We start from the raw sequence: 20,687 nt of genomic DNA, 5'->3' as shown, positions 1-20,687 counted from the left end.
TTTTCCAACTTCCGTTTTACTTCTTCAGGAGCGTTCCTTTTTTTTGTACAAATAAAATAAGATGTTGATGAGAAGAGATTTTATTAACTGGTGTTAAATTTCAATCAGAATTACTGCTCAAATTATATTTCTTTTAATTATATTTTTATTGTCAACGTTATACCGGAAGTCGTATCTTTTGTCTGTCCTCATTCAGCCCGCCTTGACAACGGATCCCAAAAAAGTGACGTTGCAGGATAAACAAACGGAGGAGAGGCAGCTCAGACGGAGACAGAGCAGTGCGGCAGCCTGTATCCTGGCATTTTGTAACAAAAAATATATATTTATAAAGCGGATAATGCAGTCTTCCAAGAGGAGCGAGAGTGACTGGCAGGGGCTCGTCAGCGAGGTAAGTGAGTGGCGAAGACCTCGAACAGCTGTTGCAGGGACGGACTGATTATAGAGAAGCTCCCCTTGTCCATATGGAAAGACGGGCTTCGGTGTCTTGTCTTGTCTTGTCTTTAGACCCGAGGAGCTGCTTAATACCACATAGCAACCCCCCTTGACGTTACTTCTTCGTGTTTTGCTAGGTAACCTAAGCTAAATATTGATTGAAGGGGTAGCTAGCATGCTACTCTGTCAGGCCGACAGCATCATCTGGATTGGAAATGCAGTGACACCCCTGCCCACCTCTGAAACACGTATGGCGCTTTATAGACGAGATATGAGACACCTGTGGGACTACATTTACGTGTTAATATCACTAGAAATAACCAATAATATTTAACTTACTCCAGTTAATAGCCCTTTAATGCAGAGTGGCCCACAATCCCCCCAAATTTTAAAGTATCTGCTGCTTTTGCAATGTGATATCACCACCTTTAGTTGGAAAGTTTCTGTTTTCTTGTGTTTTATAGACAAACAATCCATTAAAGTGAGAAAATAATTGTCTCGTTGAATATTAGTCACAGCTTTACATTAGAGAGGTTGCTTTATTCCACACTACCGCTGCACCTTCAGCTCCATTGTAGCAGCTGCTATTTAATTTGGTTATGAGCTGGTCTGACAGCTATCAAGGTTGACTCTGTTCCTTCTGCTGTGTCTTATCAACACTTTAAACACTTGGCTTCCTGTGTGTGTGCTTTTCCACCTGTTGCAAACTGGTCTGGGTTGGTATCATTTGCTCAGTTGAATCATTTGACCATTTACATCCCAGGATAGGGAAATATCCTCCTGAGACCTGAACTTTTGTCAACGATAATACCTTCCCAATATCTTCAAATGAGTACTTCTCAATTAACAGCGTCTTAGCTTGTTAATGTTGTTAAAATTGGTCAAATTTGTTGCCATATCAAACTACAAACATTATTGATAAACATAAATAAACAAGTTTCAATCATAAACTTTGTTCAGGTTTCGGACCTTGTCCACTTTTGCATTGGGATCAGCTGCAGACTGACTTGACAGAGATGGCTGCCATCTTGTTTTTACATGCATTAGCGTATTGTGCTCTTACTACCACTAGATGGCACAAAAAAGTGTCCACGAACAAGGACAACAGGTCTAAGTCAAGTAGAATGATGTATAAGGTCTAGAGATGCACCGATCAAGCTTTTTCAGTTTCTATACCAGTCCCGATGCTGTGGCTTTGAGTATCAGCCAATACCCGATACCGAGCCGATACCATGGTTGACCTCAAAAGCTATATACCTTTACATGTAGAACAGAAAAGACGAGAGGCATCAGGCATTGATGACTACACAGTTCTTTCCTAAGATAAAATGAAACAAGATGAAACAGGCTAATGCAATGATGAACTGAACAGATTCTCTCCTTCGCTCCATGACGTATGACGTAGCTTGCATCGCAATAGATTTAAAGGGAAAGGATCTCCTGAGGTGTAGGTTGCATTTTCCGATACCCGATCCAACTATTTTGATGATATCGGGGCCGATATTCGATCCAGATCCTTTATTAGGAAATGGATGCGCACAACATACTGATGCAGTCAATGAAAAATTCATTCATAACTTTCTGTATAAGCCCAGTTGAATATTGCAGTAATAATGTGTGGTTACCACAAAATCCCACGGCACACCATTTGAGAACTACTGCAGTCGGTGTTATAATAGATGGATGTCATATACAGATGTACTCTTGTCGTTCTGGAACTAACACATCAAGATATATGCATCTTCTAAAACACCTGCTCTCTGTTCTTTCCCTTTGTGCGTGGTTTGCTGTAGTTCCTGGTGTGTAAACGTAAGCTGGAGAGTAAGAAAGAGGCCCTGCTCATTCTGTCCAAGGAGCTGGATACCTGTCAGCAGGAGAGAGACCAGTACAAGCTGATGGCCAACCAGCTGAGGGAGCGCCACCAGGGCCTCAAGAAGAAGTACAGGGAACTCATTGTGAGTGGTTAAAAACCTTCAAGGTGATTTTTATCTGTCTGCCTATGCAAGTTGTTTGTTTATTATCACTCTCTGGTGAATCAGTCAGGCAAATTGGACTGTTAAACAGCATTCATAATGTAATATTTGCTGACTGTATTCCACAACAAAGAATATTTTCATCATGTGAATCTTCATATTTTAGGATGGCGACCCCTCTTTGCCACCAGAAAAACGCAATCAAGTAAGTTGTGGTTGATTTTTAAGACTTAATTACAGCAACTAATGCTCTAAGTATTTGCCTTCACCATGTTCAGGTGTAACTTTCATGGTGTGGTTGAATCAAAGCGCTCTCTCCTTTTGCTCTGTTGATTTAGCAAGGTGAGGATAACCTCTGGAACATGAGTTCACGTCCAGTACAGGATCTCAGTGGACAAACAGCCTCATAATTCCAAACAAATACAGATCACACGCTCACACTTGCAGACTTCTTATATGATCTGTCCACAGTGAAACACATGCCCCCTCTACCAGATAATTACAGGCAGAATAAATGTTAGGGGGTGTGTGTGTCTTGCAGGAGTGCTGCAGGACTCTGCTTGGTGGTGCTTTCAAGGACACTCTGACAGCCTGAATTGAAGGGTTGGCTGCTGAATTGCATTATAAAAAAGGAGTCTTGCAGTTTAGAGGACAAACAACAAGGAAACATCAGTATTGTGCTGACCTGCACGCCAAAATAATGGGATTTTTTTTTAGTTCTGATTGTGATTATTTAGAATTCTAAGATGGCACCCTAATTGAATTGGTTTTATTGTTGCATTTGACCGTCTCTTTGATGGATCAAGTGGCCTGTCACCAGCTGTTTTGCTTTTGTTTTTTGACCATTCACGTCATTCGCTCTTCTTCTCCACCTTCTCCTTAGGTAAACCTGGCTCAGCTGTTGAGAGACTCGAGAGAACGAGCAAAGCAGCTGGCCGAGGAGGTGAAGGAGCTGACTCAGAGACTCACGGAGGCCCAGGGGGATAACAAGGTAGCAGCACAAACACACACAAACTTAAACGCAAATAACAAAGCACTCATATAACATGACCCCTCGCTCGATCCAGTGCGAGAGAGGATGTGTTTGAGAGAAGCAGTGATTTTGCATGTTTCATTCCGCAGCTCCTGAGGATGACCATTACTCGACAGAGGCTGGGGGATGAGGAGGTGGGGGCACGCCATTTCCCTGCCCATGAACGTGAGGATCTAGTTCGCCAGCTAGAGAGAGCAGGGCTACAGGTTGATACATTTCCTTGTTTTCCTCCCCAAGAAATGATCAACCAAAACCAAGAAAGCCTCAGTAGTTCATACAAATCATTCACATTTTGCGTTGTGCATCAGGGGTATGCCTCACTTTGCCTTGGCTGGAAATATTGTCAACCCATTACTGCTGTCACTCCCTGCCGCTACATACCCACAGTGGAGTATATACTGCCAGTATGAGGCTTAAAATTTGGTGATGTTGTATTGGATTTTATTATTTTGATGAAACAATACTTACCTTTCCTTTAGACCCGCTGTTGAAGTGTTATTGAACACGGCACTCAAGTTCTATCTGCTCTACTGGAGCCACTCACTCAGTTGAAAACAGCAGACGTGGTTTCACAGTGGAGTTGCTGATTACTGAAAACGGCGTATGCACTCTCAGCAAACTCCACTTTAGTAAACAAAGCTTTAGAATATATTTCAGTGGCTTCTCTTACAGTTTTTGCCCGTTTCTAGATGGAGGAGATGGAGCACAACATGAAGGCTCTGACAGATGAGCTGCAGGACGTGAAGGCGGAGCGCAGTGTGTTCAGGGAGAAGGCCTACCGGCTCAACGTGGAACTCAACCACGTCTTGGGCAACCGTGAGGCACGCATCATTGATGTGGATGCCCTCTGCATGGAGAACAGGCAAGTGGGACAAAGAAGCAGATATCTAGTACACCTCTAACGATCACATTGTTGCAAGCCTGATCCACCTCTGGTTTCCTAAATCTCCATTCCAGCTTCTAAACGTTTTCCATTAGCAGCAGATTCCAAGGAACTTGCTTTAAATCTTAGTAGTTGCTGCCCGTGTAGACTCACTATCTCTCTTGTCCCTTTTTCAATAAACCGGATGTAAATCTTTGTTGAATAATCATGCTGTTGGGGAATTACAGCCAAAATATCTGGTCTTTCTAGATCTATATTTTTGTTTCTCTATTTAAGATATGCTCCTCCACGTTTGTGGAAAAAGTGCACCAACTTCGTTTTCTAATCGTCTCAGATTTTGGATATTATTAGATAGTAAGCGCTGTCTTTTCTTGGTTTTAAAGGTCCAGTGTTTAGGATTTTGGGGCTTCTACCAGCAAAAATGGTATATCACATTCATAACTATGTTTTCATTAGTTTATAATCACCAGAAAATAAGATTGTTGTGTTTTAGTTACCTTAGAATGAGCCATTTATATCTACATACAGAGCAGGTCCTCTTCCACGGAGGCTGCCATGTTGTTTCTACAGTAGTTCAGAACAGACAAATCAAACACTGGCTCTGCTTTGAGCCATTTGCTTTTTTTGAGTTGTAGTTGTCTTACACGCTTGGCACACAGGAGAAGTTTCAGTTCTGCAACCTCTAAATCCGACACACTGGACTGTTAAAGGCTGCATTACAGTAATGTAATGTAATTTTCTAAACTTACCAGACTATTCTACTTCTACTGTTGACTGTTGACCCTTTATCCACATTACTGTTGATTATTAATCAAAAATCTCACATCAGTAAATTCACCACTTGTACATTTTGAAACTTTTAAGTGTCTTAAAAAAAGGGGGTTGCTAACAAGTGGCTACAGATCATCATCTTGATGAACACGGCTTTACAGCCTTGTTGTGATGGTGGCCGTAGTGTAGTTTGTACAGAGCCTAATGTTAGCTTTTTATTCATTTACGCTTCAAAAATCATGAAATTGTTCATTTTTAAAGATTATCTCGCTGAACTAATTGTGTAAGTATCATAAACTTTAATCTTATTTTCTTCAATAATCCAGAATTTGATGGAAAAATCCCATTGGCTTGTTGACAACAGAACCAGGGCGACACTAGTTTCCGCCACAAAAAACCATCATCCCTGCAGAAATCTATTCACAATTTCTTTGGTACACTTTGTGGATAGTTGTACCTTTTCTCGTCCACATCAGTGAACATGAAGAACGTTTTCAGGACACTCTACTATTTATCTTATATGAGTTGTAACCTGTTAGTATCTGTTATGCTTTGCATGCAGTCTGCACCTTATCAGTGTTGTTAAATGTGCTCCAACTCTTCTGTTCGTGATTGTGATCATTTTTACTATAGGTATTTGCATGAGCGTTTCAGCCAACTACAAGAGGAGGTGAACCTGCTGAAATCCAACATCATGAAGTACAAGGTACAGACGGAATGACTGATCTATGGATCCTGAAAAAAATCACTGAATTTGTATTCGTATGCACGTGCACTGAAAGTAAAACTTTTATTTAAAGTGTTCTTCAGACGTGGCAGGGCAAGATTTATCCTCTTGTTTTTCCCCTCCCCACAGACAGCTCTTGAGAGGAGGAAAAACTCCAGCACATATGGGAAATCAAACAACAGTCCCCTCACTGGAGTACTCTCCGCCAAACAAGGTGAAAACACAAACTGTTCAGCTTCCTTTGATTTCTCTTTAAACTCTAACATAAACAGACACCACAGCAGCTGATCAGGAAAGGAGTGAAGGCCAGTAAAATGTACGTGTTATGTCGTGTGAAGTAGCTTTTAATTAAACAAACCCTGCATCTCTGATTCTTCCCTCAGTATAACACATCATTTTCTTAAAACACCTTTGTTTCTTGCCTTGTCTCGTTTCATTATTTAATAACTCCCTTTTTGCCGATCCTTCAAGCCACCGCCCGGACACCAGCTGAGTTACTAATTGTATTCTGAGTGGTAGAGAGCACCACTGGCAGGGAAATGAGCCTGCCAAGATGACTGACAGTTGCTGGCAGAAGCAGCACAGTAGGCTCCGAAGTTAAAGTTAGATGAGTGTCTCTAGTAGACAGCTGTTTCGAACTCTCCATCTCTGTCTTGCTCTTGTCATGCTGTTTTCCCCGTCTCATGTTAAATCACCCTGTCTTTTGTATATTTTAAAGTTTTGCAAGAGTTTTATTGGTGCATTATGAGCAGGTTGTAGGTTACTACTGGCTTCAAACAAAATATTCTCTCTTTCTATTCCCCTTACCACCTGTCTTTCTTTTATCTGCTTCACTCCTATTTTTCATCTCCCTCTACTTTTTAGTCCAGGAGATGCTTCTGGAGGAGCAGGGCTGCAGCCTGCCAGCCACGCCTCAGTCCATATCCGACCTCAAGTCCCTGGCCACGGCTCTGCTTGAGACCATCCACGAGAAGAACCTGGTCATCCAGCATCAGAGGCACACCAACAGGTAAATTTATGTCGGGGGAACCCTCACCTGCTCCTCCACTGGAGGACTTTTTCATAAGGCTGACCTTAAACTTTCCCCATCCTCCTGGCACACTTAAAATGTTTGCATACCTGTTCTGAGAATCCTCCTCCACCTCCAAGGCAAACATTGAACTGTGACACATGAATACACAAACACACACAAACAGTGACCTGACCCATCGTTCTTGGCTCGCAGGATCCTTGGGAACAGAGTGGCAGATTTGGAAAAGAAGCTGAAGACACTGGAGGTTTCAGGACTGTGGAGTCTTCCAGGTGGGTCTGTGTTAAAGCCCCCCCCCCCAAAAAAACCCACACACATTTTAAGCTGTACCACACTGCAGTCTCCTTATTCAAGTCTCCACAATCCCTCCATGTTTTAATCAAACATCAAACACAATTATTAAGCAAATATAGAGTAATAACAGTCACTTATATGTGTAAAACATGAACAGTATTTCAGTGGCACAGTCATTTATCATGGATATAAATTATTTAAATAAATGTTTCTGATTGTTCCAGCTTGTCAACAGTGATTTTTAAGACTATGGAATTAGAGCAACGGGGGTAAAATAAAAAAAGCTTTTTTAGGCTTCTGAAGGGGGGCAAAGTTTGAGAGCTACTGCTCAACTGTGCCACACCATTAGCAAACATGACCGTGTCACTATGGGTGTGTGTGTGGGTGCATAAAGTAAACATATAAGTGAAAAGGGTTAACCACTTTAAACCAACTTTATATAAACTGTGCCATTTCTGTCCCTTTATAATGAATTTCTTATGGAAATTTGAGAAGAAAATGTTTTTCCTAACATTAATCTTCTCATACATTGCTCTTGAAACTCTTGTGATGTCATTTATGTTTTTATGAATTAAAAAAACAACTATTTTCCTCTAATTTTTCCAGCCAGCACGCTCGCTTACACTGATTTCCCTTATTGTTTTAATCAAAATACATTAATGACGTTTAATGTCCATAACAGTGTGTCTTTCTCTCCTCTCTGGCTGCGTCTCAGGCTTGACCTACCGCGTATCCGTGGGAATTGGGAGTATGTATTCCTTCTGCCCCACTTAGCCCATCCATGCCCTCCACTATGTCTTGCCAGGACAAATCTGGGCAGACGCCCAGAAAGTGTGTCACCTCATGCCCACCGTTTACAATGTGTCGACTCCATTGACCACCCGCTCATGTGTCTGTTCATGATACCATTGACTGGTGTGCTCTGCCTGAATATCACACACTGATCCTTTTGGTCTGGTGGATCTGTCTGAAATTTTATACTCAGGGGAAAAACATTATTATTTAATGTTGGGGTTGGGCTTCTTTTAAGGATAGGAGAGACCTTTTTAAGGCGGAACGCTACTGTTTTCAAGGCTCATTTTAAAATGTGCTCAGAAGCAATGTTTTTAGGACTAGAAAGTGAAAATGAATCATTAAATATGCTTTTTAAATTGCTGATATTTTTCTTTAAACTCTTGTCATAATGTGAGACAGTGGAGAAATGCTTCTTAAATTTCACCCAACTAATATTCCAAAACAAATCAAATATAGAACACTTTTTTTGTGCCTGTATTCATGCATTTTTTTTTTTTAAAATGAGTAACCCGAGGCTTATGTATTAAATATTTTGACATGCACTGTATCCATAGCAGCCTTTACATTTTGCTGAGACAGCTGCCACCCGTTCCCCTCCCTTTAACAAACCTCATCCTCAGAGCAGCAAAACCAAGCAAAAATAGTTTAACAGTCTATCAAATGTAAACTGCTTAAACAATTAGTATTCCAAACTACATTTGCAGCCTGAAAAGAATTTCCACACACAGCCAGGTGACGACAGTCCACCTAGAAAATAGTTCCCCATTTTCCCCACTGGAGGGAGATGTTGTGCCACATATGAACCAGAACTGCGAGGTGGAGGGGCTGCGGCTGGATGGAGGTGCCCTGTCATGAGACCGTCATTCTCACCGCCATAAAACTGACAAGCATCCATTACTGAAAATGATTGCCCACATTACAAACACATTTAGGGGAATGTGCCGTTATTAGGGAATTTGTAGGCGAGGGCCCAGAGTGCCTGACGACCACGCTGTCCACCACAGTTAGGGAGACAGAAATATAGAGAGAGATGCGAGCGTCTGTGGCCTTGATGTGATATGAAGTTGGGCTGATGGATATTAAAGGCAAACAGGGTAGGATGGAGGGCCTTGGCTGCCTATCTGAGGCCCGGAGAACACTAGAGGTGACTACGTTGTCTCTGGATGAGAGAGAGCCAAAAACAATAACAATGACATCGATGCAGTGAGTCAGATAAAGTTGTGATTGATGGATCCCCACCAGTCCGCCAGTCCGCCAGTACACCCACCCCACCCCCATGGTGAATGAGTGCAAGCTGAAATGTAACACAGCAAGTGAAAGCCTGTCAGCGTGCATCAGCTATTGAAAAGACAGAGGTGGATACAGAATGCACCTATATAGCTCTGTTTTGGTCCAGTGACAGGCTTTCTCCAGTTAAGAGGAAGGCATTTCCTTGTCACTCTGGAGCTAGACAGCACTGCATCTCAGTGTAGGGTTTAACCATCTGACTATTTGACAGACATCTCTTTTTTTCTCTCTCTCCTTATTTGTGATATAGAGTATGTGATCTGGTATGTTGGAGCATCATAATGCGATGAGATGTTTAGATGGTTGGACAGGCAAATGCCAGTAAGGTTTAAAAGAAGTCACAGGGTCCTCCTGCTTTCTCCTGAGTGCTGCCTGGCTCCAGGAGACACACCACTAGGTTCAGTCTGGCCCTCACTCTTCGTACCAATAACTAACACCCCCTTATTTATTGGATTTCAGAGCAGGTCTGCAGAACTCCTCTCAGGCCCCTGTCTCAAAACTTCTAGACCGTGCTCAGATCAAGCAGCAACCTCTGTGGTGAAAGTGCCAAAAACTGCAAACTGCACCTCTCGTCCAACTTTGGTCACTCCTGCCTCCAGAAATCAAAACGGGAGTCCACAAACCAATGGGTGATGTCACCGTGGTTATATCCGGAACTTTTGCTCAGATGTAGCTGTAGAATCTTAAAGGTACAGGCCAGCTTTCTGGGCTTAATGAACAGGATAGTTGCCTCTGAAGAAGTGCTGATTCTTTTGTCTTTTGACAGTGGTCACATGATATGTCACTGTTAAAGAACCTAGAAAATTAGAGTCTGCGAAGGGGAATTGAAGATACAGTACAGGCCAAAAGTTTGGACACACCTTCTCATTCAATGCGTTTTCTTTATTTTCATGACTATTTACATTGTAGATTCTCACTGAAGGCATCAAAACTATGAATGAACACATGTGGAGTTATGTACTTAACAAAAAAGGTGAAATAACTGAAAACATGTTTTATATTCTAGTTTCTTCAAAATAGCCACCCTTTGCTCTGATTACTGCTTTGCACACTCTTGGCATTCTCTCCATGAGCTTCAAGAGGTAGTCACCTGAAATGGTTTCCACTTCACAGGTGTGCCTTATCAGGGTTAATTAGTGGAATTTCTTGCTTTATCAATGGGGTTGGGACCATCAGTTGTGTTGTGCAGAAGTCAGGTTAATACACAGCCGACAGCCCTATTGGACAACTGTTAAAATTCATATTATGGCAAGAACCAATCAGCTAACTAAAGAAAAACGAGTGGTCATCATTACTTTAAGAAATGAAGGTCAGTCAGTCCGGAAAATTGCAAAAACTTTAAATGTGTCCCCAAGTGGAGTCGCAAAAACCATCAAGCGCTACAACGAAACTGGCACACATGAGGACCGACCCAGGAAAGGAAGACCAAGAGTCACCTCTGCTTCTGAGGATAAGTTCATCCGAGTCACCAGCCTCAGAAATCGCAAGTTAACAGCAGCTCAGATCACAGACCAGATGAATGCCACACAGAGTTCTAGCAGCAGACCCATCTCTAGAACAACTGTTAAGAGGAGACTGCGCGAATCAGGCCTTCATGGTCAAATAGCTGCTAGGAAACCACTGCTAAGGAGAGGCAACAAGCAGAAGAGATTTGTTTGGGCCAAGAAACACAAGGAATGGACATTAGACCAGTGGAAATCTGTGCTTTGGCCTGATGAGTCCAAATTTGAGATCTTTGGTTCCAACCGCCGTGTCTTTGTGAGACGCAGAAAAGGTGAACGGATGGATTCCACATGCCTGGTTCCCACTGTGAAGCATGGAGGAGGAGGTGTGATAGTGTGGGGTGTTTTGCTGGTGACACTGTTGGGGATTTATTCAAAATTGAAGGCACACTGAACCAGCATGGCTACCACAGCATCCTGCAGCGACATGCCATCCCATCCGGTTTGCGTTTAGTTGGACGATCATTTATTTTTCAACAGGACAATGACTCCAAACACACCTCCAGGCTGTGTAAGGGCTATTTGACCAAGAAGGAGAGTGATGGAGTGCTGCGGCAGATGACCTGGCCTCCACAGTCACCGGACCTGAACCCAATCGAGATGGTTTGGGGTGAGCTGGACCGCAGAGTGAAGGCAAAGGGGCCAACAAGTGCTAAACACCTCTGGGAACTCCTTCAAGACTGTTGGAAAACCATTTCAGGTGACTACCTCTTGAAGCTCATGGAGAGAATGCCAAGAGTGTGCAAAGCAGTAATCAGAGCAAAGGGTGGCTATTTTGAAGAAACTAGAATATAAAACATGTTTTCAGTTATTTCACCTTTTTTGTTAAGTACATAACTCCACATGTGTTCATTCATAGTTTTGATGCCTTCAGTGAGAATCTACAATGTAAATAGTCATGAAAATAAAGAAAACGCATTGAATGAGAAGGTGTGTCCAAACTTTTGGCCTGTACTGTATATCGATATATCTTGAAATAAAAGACTTGTCAGTGGTTGCAGTCATTCACATGGAGCTTTGTGTTAACTGATATGATTGATTGATATCTCCGGTTGTACTGGGTCGTTGTGTGCAGTGTTGCAAGTCAATGAGCACAATTGCTCTTTGGCAATATATGATCCACAAGATTTTTCATTAGAGACGTCGAACACCTTAATTTGCCTCCAAGATATTTGATTCATTGGATTAGCCAAAAACAGCTATTCTCATCTAGAAATTGTATCGATAAAAAGTGTCAAAACATTCACTATATTTTGATTTAATCAGTACAGCAGGTGTTTGTACCATTTGCTAATAATCTATAGAAATTAGCTGCTCAATGACATCACTCATTATAAATTCCACAAGTAATTACAATCAGGCCTATAGAGGAAAAGAAAAGAGGATATGAGGCTGCTTCTATTCTGGCGACCCTGTGAGTGGTACTTCGAGCTAAATGCTAACATCGGCATGCTAACATGCTGATGCTTAACACAATATTCACCAGAGTGTTAGCCTGCTACCAATTGTTTCTTAGCAATGACCATAATTTACAGCTGAGGATGATGGTAATGTCATTAATTTGGCAGGTATTTGGTCATGACCCAAAGTCATAGACCAATTGAAATGATGACCTGCGATCAATAAAGTTATTCAAATTCATCCTGAGGGTGCTTAAATCTTTGTACCAAATTTCATTGCAGTCCATCCAATAGTTGTTGAGATATTTCAATAAGAACAGTTCAACATAGTGATTCAAATGTAAAAAAAAAAGTAAAGGTACTTTTTAGACAACTGACAACTTGCTTGCTTCTCTTGACGCCCCAGTCGGTCTGTAGGAGCCTCGGGATCCACACAGCCCCCACCCCACGCTATCACTCACTGTGCCCACGTCATTGTCAGCACTGAGCATCCATAACAATATGGACTGCATTCATAACAATATGGTCTCCGTTCACCATTCATGGCTCTCACGCATCGCATCACCCAGCCATCCATTTTCTCATTCTTCTGTTTGTTTTTGTGCCTCACACTTGAATGGTCAGAGAAACAGGGCCTATTCACAGGGTTTCTGTGAAGGCTGATGTGCACACTTACAGGCTCATGTGTATGCGTGTGTCTATGTGAATAGAATTGTGTGTGTGTGCGTATTTGTGATGTCTCGTTTATAGTGCACAGTCTCCTATGAGTAGCATATGGTGTCAGCCTAAGAGGCGTGCAGCCATCACTAATGAAGACAGATGACAGGGAACTGAAGCCACTTCCTGTGAGCACTGCAATGCATACGTGCGTGTATGTTTGTACGCACAGCACAGCACCATACATGTGCTTGGATGAGCTCCATCCAATCCTGATATGCCCAAAACTCTTCACACCACTTACTTTGCCTTTTTGTTGTCACTTGGATGTGAAAATAACGGGTTGTGTTTGTTCCTTGATGGCGGTCTCACAGGGACACGAGACCATAGCACACCAAATGAAAACCTTCAACCGGAGCTCCATCCAACACGTGCCACATCTCAGCCAAACATGCAGCCCGGAGTGCAGCCACCCAAAGGTGAGTGCGTAATTGTGTGTAACTGGCATCTTCAGCCATTGATAAGGACTCGCAGCTAACGGCATAAACACTGTAATTAGCCACCACGTGCGAAACACTCCTCGCTATCTTCCATGTTTAACCCAAGTCCTTTCCCTTCCCGCCTCCTCTCCTCCTGCTTCTCATTGGTGCAAGCTGCCCAAATGCCATGGCATTTTGGAAATGTGAAGCAAATTCTCGCCCGCTGACATTCAGAAACTTCTGCCGTGTTCTCTTTGAAAGGGGATGGGGGACGGGGGGCCATAAATATGGATGCCAGTTCAAGTAATGTTGCTTTCTTCCTGCGTGTTTTGGCGTGTGTGTGTGTGTGTGTGTGGGAAAAGGTGGCTGGGACTCTATGTGCAGTCTTTAACCTTTTTGCCTGCACATTCCACAAATATGGGTCAGTAATCCCCAAAGTGAGACCATATTTTGGCGAAGAAGCAGAACTAAGCTGTTGCTATTGCCGAGATGCAGGGTGTCACACTTGTCTTGCGTCCCCTTGTCTGGGGCACTGCTGCTATATTTAGCCTGTTGCCATGGAAGCACTTCAGTCCCATAAGTAATTGAAATAACTTTCTACATTGACACAGTGGTCCAAAAAGAAAAAAGTTTTCCTCAGGTTTTCTTTTGAAAGTGTTTTTTTTTTTTTTTTTAAATTTTTTATCACAGTTTAATTTTCTCACATAAAAAAGACATAAAAGAAGTAATTAACTAATCAACTGGCATGACAGTAGAAGACTTTGTCAGCATCCTTTGTTTATACTGGCTATTCAGTGGTTTACTGTGATATCAGTCCTACTCTGGCAGCTCTGTGTCTGTTTGAGCCACCATCTTACTTCATAACTCCTTCAGAGGAACAGAACTGGGGCAAAAGTACTTGTTTTCTGATGTAACTGTGGCCTCAGATCAAGTGAGTAATTAAAATGACCAGTTGTCTCATCTTCCCTCTCCCAGTTGTGTCAGACGACAGAAGTTCACATGAATCATCGTGGGAATGCCACACCGCTGGCAGCGACCTTGGCACAGATGGCGTCAGCAGGGAAGACGCACCTGCACTGCTCAACAGCCTGGAGCCTCTAGTGGGGGTGGGGGTGGAGACGAATGGGATCGACGGGAGAGTGGGGGAGATCGTGACCCTGACGGAAGACGGAGCCGCGATAGAGCTGGAGGAGGGGCGGAGTCCCGTGGAAGAGGCGGGGCACGAGGTCGAGGGAGTCGAGGATGAGGAACTGGGTTCCACGGTGGAGGAAGGAGAAGAGGCAGCTCTGGCGCTGGGTGTCACGCCCAATGAATCAGACCTTCCATGGCTTCAAGTCATACAAGCCTCTGTGGATCATTCAGAGGTGGGTACTCAGCCCTGCGAATCCCAGGACGATGGGTCAAATCATGAACCTGATCATGTAGAAGCCTCAGTATCAATTCCAGAGAACAAGTCCACAGAGGAGTCGAATACAGGGGAGTGGGACATTGTGGATCTACGCAGTGACACCTGTCATAGTGACAACTTGGCATGATCTGATGTCACCAAAAGACATACGTATTGATAATTGCAATCATCAACCCTAGTTGCATTCACACAGTGACACCACCGTTCACTTGCCCCCTTTTCCACCTAGCAGCTCTGTTTCAGTCAATAAAACAGAGAGAAAACACTTTTTCAGCCACCACTGAAGGAGCCAGAGGTGCACTTTGTATCGAGACAGGGTGGTTGCTGCGCAGGAACAGGAAATCTCGAAATCAATGGAGTCGCAAACTCCATGCCCTACAGGGAGAATTTAGCTAGGAAAATAACAAATATGGCAGCTTCAACTCCTGCGCCCCATATTCCCCTCTTCCTTTCCCCCTGCGATAAGATAATCCCAATTGTTTGCTTTCTTCTTCTTCCTTAAGGGATGCCAATAAACTTAGTGCTGCATTTTGTTGTGACTCTCACAGGGAGTCCAAATTGGCCTAACATGTAATGAATGTGCTGTACATATGTGTAAATGAATAATATTCATATCTGAAACTCTATTGATGTCTCTTCATCTCAATGGATGAATCTTGCTCATCAGCAAGTTTAAATTTGCCCTTATTTATTTTTATTTAGAAGTTGATATTTGAATGCGACAACATGTGCCTTATGTGTGGAAATGTATACTGATATTTATTAATATAAAAGCATAAACCAGCAATATGACCTGTCTTGAAGATGGTATTACTGACATATACACAACAAAAGATATCTGATTTGTCCAGTGCAGTGATTCCCAACCAGGGGTACTTATACTACAGGGTGTACTTGGAAAGACTGTGGAATAGCTCAAATAATATGAACAAAACAGACAGTAAAACAAAAGCAATGGATTCATGCAGGGCTTAACAATAAGGATCCCTTCTCTCTCTGCCCCTTTCACGCTCAATACTGTCCTATAAATTAAAAGCAAAAGGTTTAGTTGGGGACTGCTATGAGTGGTGACACTTATGGGAAACTATGATGATTGGTTAAATGTACAAGAAAGTTGCCATGATTGGACAAAATGCAAGGCCAGACCAGACCAACCTAAACATTGACACGACACTCTTTCACTGCACTCTAAATCTTGAAATAACATTTTAAAATAAATCCAAATGAACACATTGGGAACACCACAAGCAGAGACAATGAAGGGGCACTTGAGTTCGGAACCACTGGTCTCGTGACATTGAAAGTTTTGATTGATATTTGTATCAGCTCCCTCCTTAAGCTCGAAACCACACAATTGGGAATTTCATCTGATCTAAACTTCCACTCTGACACAGAGGCTGACTTTGTGAACTCGGTATAATATTTGTTTGAGCTTTCACACACAGATGAGGTTTGTTTGATAGTAATGTTCTGAACCAGAAAATGAGCCCATATCCGCAGAAAATCGCTCGACTCATTTCTAAGTGTTCGCAAGGTTGGTCCCTCATTAATTCTAAATGCAGCAGTCTCAGTCTTTTGATTGTTTTACAGATTAAAGCAGCTTAACTTGATTCTCTTCTTTCTGTCCTCGGGAGAAATTATTCCAGCATCATAAATCTACATTGAGTTGTCTGAAATCATGTTCAAATTCTTTATTTAATTGAATTAACATATCTCTTTTTGGAAAACATTTATTTTGGGTGCCATGTAAAAGCGTATTAAATGTTACTGTCCATTGTTTAGGGTTTTGTTCATGTCCAACGATTTTTCCAGCTTCAAATACATACAGTAAATATTCAACAAAGTGTCTTAGTATGATTGTGTAACTGACAAACCAAAGTTATTAACACCAAAAGTTTTCCAGAACTGTGAAATTGATGCGCAGACACACCCATTTCGTCTAGCAGCCAAAGCTTCAAGCCCACTGTGTATTCTGAGAATCAGTGGTAAGGCCTACTCTTCCTGCACGCAGGTGACAGCTGGCCTCTCCAGGCAAACACAGTGTCAAAGCCAGAATCCATGAACTGCTTATTCTGCAGAAGGCCGCTTGCTATTTTTAATCTCTGACACAAAATAGAGGCGAGAAGAGAGAAAGAACTCAAGCTTGGGAGCCATGGTGTGTACCCAGTGTCGGCCCTGTGCCAGGCAGCTGATTTGGCACACTGCAGCAAGCCCTTTTTTTTCTGAGGAGTTTAAGTTTATAAACCAGATGGAGTCTGAACTAATGGAATTGTAAGATGATACCAGCTTGCATTGGGTTGCTCATAAAGTCAGTAACCATTTTTTTTGTACTTGTGTGAAAGCCTCGAAGAAATTAGAGAGCTTTGCATATCTGTTGGATAAGAAAAAACAATAGTGAGACACATTGTGGGATTCAGGGAAGATGCCCCTTGTTGTTGCATGTTGATAATATTTTTCTTTTGTCTGTCCTGTCTTCCATTCCTTGACCCAGTGTTTCTCCGCAGTATGGAAAAGTCTGATTTTTAGGAATTCCCAGGTCTGAATAAGCATGGGAAAAGGAAAACAGAGAGTGGAAAATATCTGTTTCCACACTACTGCCCCATTCTGTTTTAGAAATTATAGAAATAAATTAAATAACTGTACCAAATCTGGACATACACGACTAAATTAGTTTGACAGAAAACTAAAATATCTTTGAACTTTTGAACTCTTTTCAACTAATTTTTGGTTCTTATTTATAAAAGAAACTAAAAAAATATCAGGGAAACAATAATATTTAGTCAGTATGGTTTCCATGAGCTACATTACCTCACTATAATCTGGTAATTATTAGTGTTGAAACTCTGTTACCCATGAGTCATCGCTTTTAAAACATCCTCTCTTTTTTCTCACTTTACATGGACCTTCGTTCAACATTCAGTTATAACTTGTTTTCCATCATTATCTAAAGAATATTTTAATGAAAACTTTTAAGAAATAATTGTGGCCCCAAATAAATGAAATAAGCAGTATGCATGCTTTAGTGCCATCTAGTGGTGAGGTTGCAGATTGCAACTAACTGAATACCCCTTCTACTTAGACCTCTGTTTCCAAGTATGAAGAGAGCTTACGGTGGCCTTCAGGCATTGGCGGATCTGTCTATAGGCAACATAGGCAGCAGACAGGAGGATGTGGTGTCAAATAAAAAAAAGAAAAGAAAGAATGAAAAACATTTAACATTTAAAATAAATCAAACCTAAGGGAAATGGTTGAGTGGAGAGTGGAGAAGAAGACAAAATTAGCAAATTGCACATATATATTCTCTTGTTTGTTATTTTTTATTATTGTTTGTTAGCTAAGTTGTTTATTTGTGTTGATTTCTCATTGGCTCTTGTTCTTGTAATTAATAAATAAAATAAATATAAAAGATAATTTTGTATGGGGGGCACCAGGGGAAGCAAATGTGCCAGGTCCACCATTGTGGACCAAACCAGTGTTTGGTTTGTTCGTTCTGGGCTACCATAGAAACACAGTGGTGCAACATGGTGTGCTCCATGGATGAGGAGACCTGCTTCTGGTGTGGATATAAATCATTCTAAGCCAACGAAAACATGAAAATGTTTAGTTTCAAGTGATTATACACTGATGAAGACAGAATTATGAATGTATATATATATTCCATTTCTGCCAATATATCCTCCAAAATTCTACACACTGCTCCTTTAAATATGACCAGAAATTAGGCCTTGATGGATAAATTGAGCAATATTTGCATATATATATATAAGCTACTTTTTTTTTTTTTTAAGATTTACGACCACATGTAATTGCGAAAGACATTTTGCAGCTAAACAACAAATTTGTCAGTGCCCCCTGGTGGACATACTATGAAATAGCTAAACTAATCTAAAAGACCTCAAACATGCAGAATCTTTGGCATTTTTGTTTGTCTGTTTGGCCAACCTCATATAACCACACAAACAACCACCATAAACATGCAATAGAAGCTTTTCCTTGCCAAAGATTTATCAGAGACGCTCCCCTCCGACCATTACCTGTCAGGTTTTCACAGCCCAGTCTTTGGTGTTGTCACAGAGCTGAAAGATTCAGCCTGTCACCCCAGACCCCAGAGAGCAAAAGAGGATTGTTGAGAGCTGTAATAGCCAATCATCACCACTTCAGATAAAATGTGGCTACAGTACCAGCAACTAGCCCATGCCAAAAACTAATCTTAGCCCCTTATCTATGACAGCGACATCCCCCACTAGAGGGCGAGTAAAAAAAAAAAAGCGTGCATTGTGAAGTGCTTTGATTGGCCTCGTGCTGCTTAGAACACTCAGGTGTGTATTTGCCTCTTTGTATTTGTGCTTCAAAGAGAGATCAAGGGAGGAATCATTTGTATGTGTGTGCATGCTTGTCCTGTGATTTCTGTAGCTTTGTACTTAGCTGCTACCCTTTCATGTTTTAGATGTCGAGATGGGTTGTACCATATCATATATACCACTAATCTTATCACAGTATCAACTTGCTTTGTTCTGATCCCTGGCCCTACCCTGGAGCCTGGCTGGTGGGAGAGACGAGACGGCTCACAGCAATGCTCACCAGCTCTAATAAGTGTGACCAGGGAGGGTTTGACACCCCATCATCTCGGGGTCCTCCAAAGGTTTGAGGGATGGGGGTGGACAGGGGCATGTGGAGCCAGCAGTTTCCAGGCCAACCACTCAGCAGGGTTAATTACTATACCAACCAGATGCCCCTTCCAGTGATGGTCAGTGCCCTTATGATCCATGCTTCATTCGCTCACCTTGCTTTTTTACGCTTACCTGAGTTTTATCATGTGGTGCCTCTGAGACAGTGGAGTTCGCAGAGCCCTGCAGGTTTGCTCCCTAGGTGCCGCGATTTGAGGAGTGTTACTTTCTGCTCTGTTGCTGACAAGGCTGTTATTATCTGAGATAATAGAGGGAAGAGAAGAAAAACAGGCTAAATATGTCAGTCATCTTTTTCCTGCTTGTTTCACGTGGAGTTAATAATTCTAATGTATCATAGATACGACATGCATAACTGCATCATTTGATTGGTTTGCACTTTCATGTGGGTACGGTATCTATGCATTTACTGTGTGCATTTTTTCATCACTCCAGCTGTCAAACATAAATATGGTATAGTCAGTTGCAGATAGGTAAATTGTGTCACCCTAAATCTCTCCTCTATTCCACAATGTAGTCCTAAGTCCAAACAGTTGCAAATATGAAACTACAGCCAATTAGCTTAGCATAAACCCTGGACACAGGAAGAAACAACTAGCATAGCACTCATTTATACTCCCTTTACATACGAGAATCGATATGTCCGCCCTCAACGTTGTAGATGTCACTATCCATGTATTTCCATGCATGGTTTATGGCATTACTACAGCCAATAGATGGCACTAGAGGGCAGAGTCAGAAATTGCACCTAACAACAAATGAGGCGATGGTGGAGGAGGTCGTAATATTGTACCTTTAAATGGAGGTAGCGTTGTAGACGGCGACGGTCTGTGCAACCGCCAAACATCCTGACAAGTGAAGCGTGGAAGTGAAGTGTACAAACAACAGTTTGCCATTTTTACACTGGGTTATTATTATAGACTATAAATTAGTGGACGTAGCTCCCATGACGTTACCTATTGGTTTGTGGACTGCCTATTTGAAGCCTGTAGTTTAGCATTTCAGCTGTTGCTATCTTGCTATCTGAAGTGACCTGGATGAGCAGGACTTTAACTCAGGCAGCCAGGTGCTTAACTATGCATAACATTTAAGTCTTAATAAAATGTAAACTGATGAGTTATATAAAAATTCACCCACTGCACAGTTGTTATGAATGTTGAAGTTAGCAATGGGGACCAAAATGGGTTTTTTTGTACTAGGCTGTGTTTAATTCCACTGTAAAGTATTTGAACATGGGTGTCTAGGGGGATTGACTCACTTTTGGAGCCAGCCTCAAGTGGCCATTTGAGGAACTGCAATTTTTGGCAATTCCCTTTTCAGCCCCAGAGGTA

The 20,687-nt window shown here is 42.0% G+C and overlaps 1 protein-coding gene across 2 annotated transcripts; it reads left to right on the top strand.

Moving 5' to 3' along the window:
• The first annotated feature begins 209 nt into the window (after positions 1–209).
• ccdc149a (coiled-coil domain containing 149a) lies at positions 210–17,853 on the top strand. Of its 2 annotated transcripts, XM_049567928.1 has the most exons (13): positions 210–388; positions 2,226–2,387; positions 2,572–2,610; positions 3,289–3,396; positions 3,528–3,644; positions 4,128–4,300; positions 5,726–5,798; positions 5,949–6,033; positions 6,684–6,828; positions 7,045–7,121; positions 7,859–7,891; positions 13,159–13,263; positions 14,239–17,853. In XM_049567928.1, exons 1-13 carry the CDS (start codon positions 338–340, stop codon positions 14,796–14,798), a joined length of 1,728 nt encoding a protein of 575 aa, XP_049423885.1. In that variant the 5' UTR covers positions 210–337; the 3' UTR covers positions 14,799–17,853. The 2 variants fall into 2 exon arrangements, with proteins under 2 accessions (XP_049423885.1, XP_049423886.1); XM_049567929.1 differs by lacking the exon at positions 7,859–7,891.
• The last annotated feature ends 2,834 nt before the right edge of the window (positions 17,854–20,687 follow it).

This window comes from Epinephelus fuscoguttatus, linkage group LG23 (genome assembly GCF_011397635.1).
Source record: "Epinephelus fuscoguttatus linkage group LG23, E.fuscoguttatus.final_Chr_v1".
NCBI classification, from domain to species: Eukaryota; Metazoa; Chordata; class Actinopteri; order Perciformes; family Serranidae; genus Epinephelus; species Epinephelus fuscoguttatus.
This window is presented reverse-complemented; position numbering and strand designations above follow the sequence as displayed.

Excerpts from the sequence above, each read along its gene's own strand:
- ccdc149a (XM_049567928.1), top strand. The coding sequence starts at position 338 with ATGCAGTCTTCCAAGAGGAGCGAGAGTGACTGGCAGGGGCTCGTCAGC. Across the intron at positions 3,645-4,127 it reads TAGAGAGAGCAGGGCTACAG|ATGGAGGAGATGGAGCACAA; the intron begins GTTGATACATTT and ends GCCCGTTTCTAG. Across the intron at positions 6,034-6,683 it reads AGTACTCTCCGCCAAACAAG|TCCAGGAGATGCTTCTGGAG; the intron begins GTGAAAACACAA and ends TCTACTTTTTAG.